Source organism: Tetrahymena thermophila (assembly GCF_000189635.1).
Source record: "Tetrahymena thermophila SB210 genomic scaffold scf_8254633, whole genome shotgun sequence".
In the NCBI taxonomy this organism is placed as follows: Eukaryota; Ciliophora; class Oligohymenophorea; order Hymenostomatida; family Tetrahymenidae; genus Tetrahymena; species Tetrahymena thermophila.
The window spans coordinates 6,152-14,476 of record NW_002476402.1 but is presented as its reverse complement, the minus strand read 5'-3'; the positions used below and the strand labels follow the sequence as shown (position 1 = coordinate 14,476).

The 8,325-nt window shown below is 19.5% G+C and overlaps 2 protein-coding genes across 2 annotated transcripts in view; both read left to right on the top strand. All coding sequences in view use genetic code 6, as the record gives it.

The window, feature by feature from the left end:
• Positions 1-266: 266 nt before the first annotated feature.
• TTHERM_001535640 (hypothetical protein) lies at positions 267-2,129 on the top strand (the record flags this gene model as incomplete). The annotated part of the gene is made up of 7 exons (XM_012797828.1): positions 267-338; positions 466-677; positions 927-1,016; positions 1,276-1,365; positions 1,625-1,714; positions 1,964-2,053; positions 2,102-2,129. 7 exons carry the CDS (start codon positions 267-269, stop codon positions 2,127-2,129), a joined length of 672 nt encoding a protein of 223 aa, XP_012653282.1.
• Positions 2,130-5,948: 3,819 nt separating this feature from the next.
• The window catches only part of TTHERM_01535640 (hypothetical protein), a gene marked incomplete at both ends in the record, with an annotated part of 5,765 nt that continues 3,388 nt past the window's right edge, over positions 5,949-8,325 (top strand). The window contains 6 exons of the mRNA XM_001016935.4: positions 5,949-6,211; positions 6,494-6,583; positions 6,810-6,899; positions 7,179-7,265; positions 7,562-7,651; positions 8,054-8,143. Of these exons, the coding sequence (XP_001016935.4) occupies positions 5,949-6,211; positions 6,494-6,583; positions 6,810-6,899; positions 7,179-7,265; positions 7,562-7,651; positions 8,054-8,143 (710 nt within the window). The remainder of the gene's footprint in view (positions 6,212-6,493; positions 6,584-6,809; positions 6,900-7,178; positions 7,266-7,561; positions 7,652-8,053; positions 8,144-8,325) is intronic.

Below are 8,325 nucleotides of genomic sequence, written 5' to 3'. Positions count from 1 at the left end.
AAAACAGTTTATTTGTTTTGGATTGTGATAATTTTAATTATAAAAACTAATTAAAAACAATAAAGCTCTTTTTTCTTTTTTTTTTATTGTGCTTGCTTTTTTTTGTTCTTTCTTTGTTAATTTAGCTCATCATTTTATTTTCTACTTTTGCTTTTATTATTTATTTCTTATTATTTCATATTTTTTCTTCATTTTTTCCTTTTAATTAACTATTTAATGATATATTTTTTCTTCAATATTTAAAAAGTTACAATTAAATTGGTGCGATGGGTGCATCAGGCTTAGGTTCTGCTTTAGCAAATTGCATTAATCTCTCAAATTTGACACTTGATCTTCAGGTAAAAACAGTTTATTTGTTTTGGATTGTGATAATTTTAATTATAAAAACTAATTAAAAACAATAAAGCTCTTTTTTCTTTTTTTTTATTGTGCTTGCTTTTTTTTGTTCTTTCTTTGTTAATTTAGCTCATCATTTTATTTTCAACTTTTGCTTTTATTATTTATTTCTTATTATTTCATATTTTTTCTTCATTTTTTCCTTCTAATTAACTATTTAATGATATATTTTTTCTTCAATATTTAAAAAGTAACAATTAAATTGGTGATGAAGGTGCATCAGGCTTAGGTTCTGCTTTAGCAAATTGCATTAATCTCTCAAATTTGACACTCTAACTTTAGTAAAAACAGTTTATTTGTTTTGGATTGTGATAATTTTAATTATAAAAACTAATTAAAAACAATAAAGCTCTTTTTTCTTTTTTTTTATTGTGCTTGCTTTTTTTTGTTCTTTCTTTATTAATTTAGCTCATCATTTTATTTTCAACTTTTGCTTTTATTATTTATTTCTTATTATTTCATATTTTTTCTTCATTTTTTCCTTCTAATTAACTATTTAATGATATACTTTTTCTTCAATATTTAAAAAGTGAAAATTAAATTGGTGATGAAGGTGCATCAGACTTAGGTTCTGCTTTAGCAAATTGCATTAATCTCTCAAATTTGACACTTAATCTTAGGTAAAAACAGTTTATTTGTTTTGGATTGTGATATTTTTAATTATAAAAACTAATTAAAAACAATAAAGCTCTTTTTTCTTTTTTTTTATTGTGCTTGCTTTTTTTTGTTCTTTCTTTGTTAATTTAGCTCATCATTTTATTTTCAACTTTTGCTTTTATTATTTATTTCTTATTATTTCATATTATTTCATATTTTTTCTTCATTTTTTCCTTTTAATTAACTATTTAATGATATATTTTTTCTTCAATATTTAAAAAGTTACAATTAAATTGGTGATGAAGGTGCATCAGGCTTAGGTTCTGCGTTAGCAAATTGCATTAATCTCTCAAATTTGACACTTAATCTTCGGTAAAAACAGTTTATTTGTTTTGGATTGTGATAATTTTAATTATAAAAACTAATTAAAAACAATAAAGCTCTTTTTTCTTTTTTTTTATTGTGCTTGCTTTTTTTTGTTCTTTCTTTGTTAATTTAGCTCATCATTTTATTTTCAACTTTTGCTTTTATTATTTATTTCTTATTATTTCATATTATTTCATATTTTTTCTTCATTTTTTCCTTTTAATTAACTATTTAATGATATATTTTTTCTTCAATATTTAAAAAGTTACAATTAAATTGGTGATGAAGGTGCATCAGGCTTAGGTTCTGCGTTAGCAAATTGCATTAATCTCTCAAATTTGACACTTAATCTTCGGTAAAAACAGTTTATTTGTTTTGGATTGTGATAATTTTAATTATAAAAACTAATTAAAAACAATAAAGCTCTTTTTTCTTTTTTTTTATTGTGCTTGCTTTTTTTTGTTCTTTCTTTGTTAATTTAGCTCATCATTTTATTTTCTACTTTTGCTTTTATTATTTATTTCTTATTATTTCATATTTTTTCTTCATTTTTTCCTTCTAATTAACTATTTAATGATATATTTTTTCTTCAATATTTAAAAAGGGATAAAAAAATTGGTGATGAAGGTGCATCAGGCTTAGGTTCTGCTTTAGCAAATTGCATTAATCTCTCAAATTTGACACTTGATCTTAGGTAAAAACAGTTTATTTGTTTTGGATTGTGATATTTTAAACTATAAAGATTAATATAAAACAAAAAAGCTCTATGAATTTATTTGATAGCTTTATTTATTTTATTTTTTTATCTTTTTTATTCCACTAAAATTATTTTATTTATTAATTTAAAGAATAATTTTTAATTTAAAAGTTTATTCTATTTTTATATTTATTTAAAAATTTACACTAATTTATTATAAAAGTTTTAGCTCAATGAATAAATCATAAAAATTCAAAGTATTAAGCAAGTTTCTTAAATCAAAAAGATTAGTTGTCTTTGATTTCTGATGATAAAAAATTGGTGAAAAAAGGATGAATAAGTATAAAATGTTTGAATAGTATTATATATTTTATTATATAATATTTTGAAAAAGTGTTTTTAACCTAAAATATAAATAGATAGATATATAGATTTTATTATTGATTTTATATTTATAAATATCATTCATATTTTTGTAAGTAAATAAATTATTTATAAAAAATAAAAAAATTATTTTACTTAAATAAATTATATCCTCATAAGCAAACCCTCTGGTTTCTCTAAAAATGATCAAATAATTTGAAACTTTTAGTGTTATATTACATTTTATTAAATTATATAAATGCCAAACTTTTATATGCCAGTTATATTTTAATCTTAAATATTATCCATCAATCATATTTCTATCTTTTTTTATTTATCATGATTAATTAGATGCCATGATTTAAATAAAACCTCAGGGAAATATCAAGTTTTACTTTTTATTTTAAGTTTTGTTGTATTAATGTTTTGTTTTTTTTTCTCAAAATTTTAATTTATCTTATGATCATTTTTTTCATTTTATATTTTTTAAAATCATAAAATAATTGTTTTTTAAATTATCATTTATTTATTCAGACAATACAAATTTATGTTTAGAATAAATTAATGAATTTGAAAGTCGTTAATGTTGAATTTGGCTTTTCATAAGCTTATTTCATATTAAGAATTTATGTAATTTTTTTTTAATGTGGTATTATAAATTTTAAAATGCTTATTTGTTTGATTTTTATTATAAAATGTTCTCTAAATATTCTTAAATATTCTAGAAAAATGCAAATTGGAGGTTTGGAGGTTTTGCTTTATCTATGGGTACTTTTGAAATAAATATGTACATATTAGCAAAAAAAATCAAGATGTAAAAATGGATGCTGAAAATGATCTATGTTTTTGGAGTTAATCATTAATTTTTTTTTTTGATATAAATTATGCATAAATACGCTAAAGATTTATTTGATTCTAGTGAGTTCACATTATCATTATCCTTTATATCCAATCTCTAGTTTCTACTATATTTTTAAGTATGTATTTTAAATAAAAATATTAAGATTTAATAACAAATGTTACACTAAGTTTTTTGCGACTTCTCTAACTAAAAGCAAATTTATAAATTCATATAATTTATTGTTCTTTTTATCTACTTATAATTAATTAATTAATTAAATTTTCATAAATTGCTATTCAATATTTTTGAAAAAAAAAATAAATGATATAATAGATTAAATAATACAAAGGATTAGAAGAAGTAAATATTTATTTTTTTATCAATTTACTTTAAATTTATTTTTGCTAATATAAAAAGTTTTTAAACTCTTCACTTTAATCTCATTAGGTTCTCAATATTAATCTGTAGAGGTATATTTAATTTTTAAATTTTATTATTAATATTTTCTATATATTAACTTTCAGTTTATTTAAAATTTAATTTTATTAATAGAAATTATCACCAAATTTTATATTTTATTTACAAATGTTTTTAGTTATTTTAACTTAATTTTAATATACATTTTTTATTATTTGATATTTTTTATTCATTTTTTCCTTCTAAAACATTTATTTGATAAAAATAGTTTGGTAGTTTTGGATTGTGATTTTTTACTTATAAAATTTAAAAGAATAAATATCTTTTAATATTGATTTAGTTTTCTTTTTTTTTTTGTACTTATGTTTATTTTTCTTCTATCTTTCTTAATTTAAATCATTTTTTATTTTCATCAATCATTTGCTTTTATTATTTATTAATTAATTAATTTCTTATTATTTCATTTCTTCCTTTTAAATAACTTATTAATTATAAATATATTTTTCAATATTTAATAATTAGAAATTAAATTGATGATTAAGGTACATCAGAATTAGGTTCTGCTTTAGCAAATTGCACTAATCTCTCAAAATTGACACTAAATCTTAGGTAAATTCAGTTTATTTGTTTTGTATTGTGATATTTTAAATTATGAAATTGAATTTAAAACAAAATAACTCTTTTAATTTATTTATTAAATTTTTATTTGATATAGTTTTCTTTTTGTTTTTTAAGATACTTGAGTTTATTTTTCTTCTATATTTCTTAATTTAACTCATTTTTTTATTTTTAACATTTTCTTTTATTAATTATTAATTCATTTCTTATTATTTTTTCATCATTTTTTCCTTCTAAATAACTATTTAGTTATTTATTTTTTCTTCAATATTTAAAAAGTGATAATTAAATTGGTGATTAAGGTATATCAGGTTTAGGTTTTGCTTTAGCAAATTGCACTAATCTCTCAAATTTGACACTTTAACTTTAGTAAAAACTGTTTATTTGTTTGTTTTTAATTATGATATTTTTAATAAAAAAATTTATTTTAAAATATTTTCTTTTTCTTTTTTATTATAGTTGTATTTATTTTTCTTAATTTAACTTATTTTTTATTTTTAACATTTGCTTTTATTATTTATTAATTCATTTTTTCTTCATTTTTTCCTTCTAAATATTTAATTAATGATATATTTTTTCTTCCAAATTAAAAAGTGGTAATTAAATTGGTGATTGAATTGAATTGAAATACTCGCACATAGATATGCACTCATAATACATCTTATTTTAAATATATTTGTAATAGTTTACATTATTATTTTTGTTTTTTCTTTAAATTGGTGATTAAGGTGCATCTGGTTTAGGTTAAGCTTTAGCAAATTGCACTAATCTCTCAAAATTGACACTAAATCTTGGGTAAATTCAGTTATTTGTTTTGTATTGTGATATTTTAAATTATGAAATTGAATTTAAAACAAAATAACTCTTTTAATTTATTTATTAAAATTTTATTTGATATAGTTTTCTTTTTGTTTTTTAAGATACTTGAGTTTATTTTCTTCTATATTTCTTAATTTAACTCATTTTTTTATTTTTAACATTTTCTTTTATTAATTTTTAATTCATTTCTTATTATTTTTTCATCATTTTTTCCTTCTAAATAACTATTTAATTATTTATTTTTTCTTCAATATTTAAAAAGTGTTAATTAAATTGGTGATTAAGGTATATCAGGTTTAGGTTTTGCTTTAGCAAATTGCACTAACCTCTCAAATTTGACACTTTATCTTTAGTAAAAACTGTTTATTTGTTTGTTTTTGATTATGATATTTTTAATAAAAAAATTTATTTTAAAATATTTTCTTTTTCTTTTTTATTATAGTTGTATTTATTTTTCTTAATTTAACTTATTTTTTATTTTTAACATTTGCTTTTATTATTTATTAATTCATTTTTTCTTCATTTTTTCCTTCTAAATATTTAATTAATGATATATTTTTTCTTCAAAATTTAAAAAGTGGTAATTAAATTGGTGATACATATACATACATACATACATACTCGCACATGGTGACATGCACTCGGGATAGGGGCCCTATATATAATTACTTATACATTATTATTATACGTATACCAATTTATTTATATATAATTGTGGGTAATATACTAGAAGGGAAGGGTCACCTACACCCTAATGGCATTTCTACTAATCTTCCATGATTTGACTACGCATTATGCTCGCTTCCCATTTGTATTCCAGATCTTCTGTTCAGAATGGGGCCTCCTCTTTACCACCTATCAGATTTGGCCCTTCCCTCCTACCAAGGAGACCGCTGGTAACATTCACATTTTTACATGGAATTTTTCGAAATAAAGGGGGCGGTATAGGATTCGAACCCCCGATATCACTGCTAAGACCCTCCGACTCACCCACTCGAGCCGCTTAGCCCTTCTTAAATTGGTGATTAAGGTGCATCTGGTTTAGGTTAAGCTTTAGCAAATTGCACTAATATCTCAAAATTGACACTAAATCTTGGGTAAATTCAGTTTATTTGTATTGTGATATTTTAAATTATGAAATTGAATTTAATACAAAATAACTCTTTTAATTTATTTATTAAAATTTTATTTGATATAGTTTTCTTTTTGTTTTTTAAGATACTTGAGTTTATTTTCTTCTATATTTCTTAATTTAACTCATTTTTTTATTTTTAACATTTTCTTTTATTAATTATTAATTCATTTCTTATTATTTTTTCATCATTTTTTCCTTCTAAATAACTATTTAGTTATTTATTTTTTCTTCAATATTTAAAAAGTGATAATTAAATTGGTGATTAAGGTATATCAGGTTTAGGTTTTGCTTTAGCAAATTGCACTAACCTCTCAAATTTGACACTTTATCTTTAGTAAAAACTGTTTATTTGTTTGTTTTTGATTATGATATTTTTAATAAAAAAATTTATTTTAAAATATTTTCTTTTTCTTTTTTATTATAGTTGTATTTATTTTTCTTAATTTAACTTATTTTTTATTTTTAACATTTGCTTTTATTATTTATTAATTCATTTTTTCTTCATTTTTTCCTTCTAAATATTTAATTAATGATATATTTTTTCTTCAAAATTTAAAAAGTGGTAATTAAATTGGTGATTAAGGTGCATCTGGTTTAGGTTAAGCTTTAGCAAATTGCACTAATATCTCAAACTTAACACTTAATCTTGGGTAAATTTAGTTTATTTGTTGTGGATTGCGATATTTTAAATTATGAAACAAAATAACTCTTTTAATTTGTTTATTAGCTTTTTTTTATTTAATTTAATTTTCTTTTTGTTTTTATTTTTGTTATATCTTTCTTAATTTCGCTCATTTTTTATTTTCAATATTAGCTTTAATTATTTATTAATTCATTTCTTATTATTATTTCATATTATTTCTTCATTTTTTTCTTCTAAATAGTTTGTTAGTTAATTATATATTTTTTCTTCAATATTTAAAATGTAGGAATTAAATTGGTGTAATTGTCGCATTAGGCTTAGGTAAAGCTTTAGCAAATTGTGCACATCTCTCAAATTTGACACTTTATCTTAGGTAAATTCAGTTTATTTGTTTTGAATTGAGATATTTTTATTGATAGATAAAATTGAATTTAAAAGAATATAGCTCTTTAATTTGTTTATAAGATTTTTATTTGATTCACTTTTCTTTTTCTTTTTTATTATATTTGTGTTTATTTTTCTTAATTTAGCTTATTGTTTTATTTCATTCAATATTTGCTTTTATTATTTATTAATGATTTTTTTATTATTATTATTTGATATTTTTTCTTTATTTTTTCCTTCTAAATAACGAATTAATTTTTTATTTTTTCTTGAATATTTAAAAAGTAGAAATTAAATTGATGATTAAGGTGCATTAGGCTTAGGTTCTGCTTTAGCAGATTGCACTAATCTCTAAAATTTGACACTTATTCTTGAGTAAAAACAGTTTATTTGCTTTGGTTTGTGATATTTTTACTCAAAAAATTGAATTTAAAACAATATATTCTTTTAATTTTTTTATTAGTTTTTTATTTGATTTACTTTTTTACTATACTTGTGTTTATTATTTATTTCTATCCTTCTTAATTTAACTCCTTTTTTTATTTTCAACATTTGCTTTTATTATTTATTAATTAATTAATTAATTAATTAATTAATTCATTTCTTATTATTATTATTATTATTACATATTTTTCTCCATTTTTTCCTTCTAAAAAGTTAATTAATTAATTAATTAATTCATTTCTTATTATTATTATTATTACATATTTTTCTCCATTTTTTCCTTCTAAAAAGTTAATTAATTAATTAATTATTTTTTTTTCAATATTAAAAAAGTGGAAATTAAATTGGTGATGAAGGTGCATCAGGTTTAGGTTCTGTTTTAGCAAATTGCGCTAATCTCTCAAATTTGACACTTTATCTTAGGTAACTTCAGTTTATTTGTTTTGAATTGCAATATTTTTACTTATAAAATTGAATTTAAAAGAATATAGATAGCTCTTTTAATTTGTTTATTAGATTTATATTTGATTTAGTAATCTCTTTCTTTTTTATTATATAAGTGTATTTTTTTTTTTTTCTTAATTTAGCTTATTGTTTTATTTCAA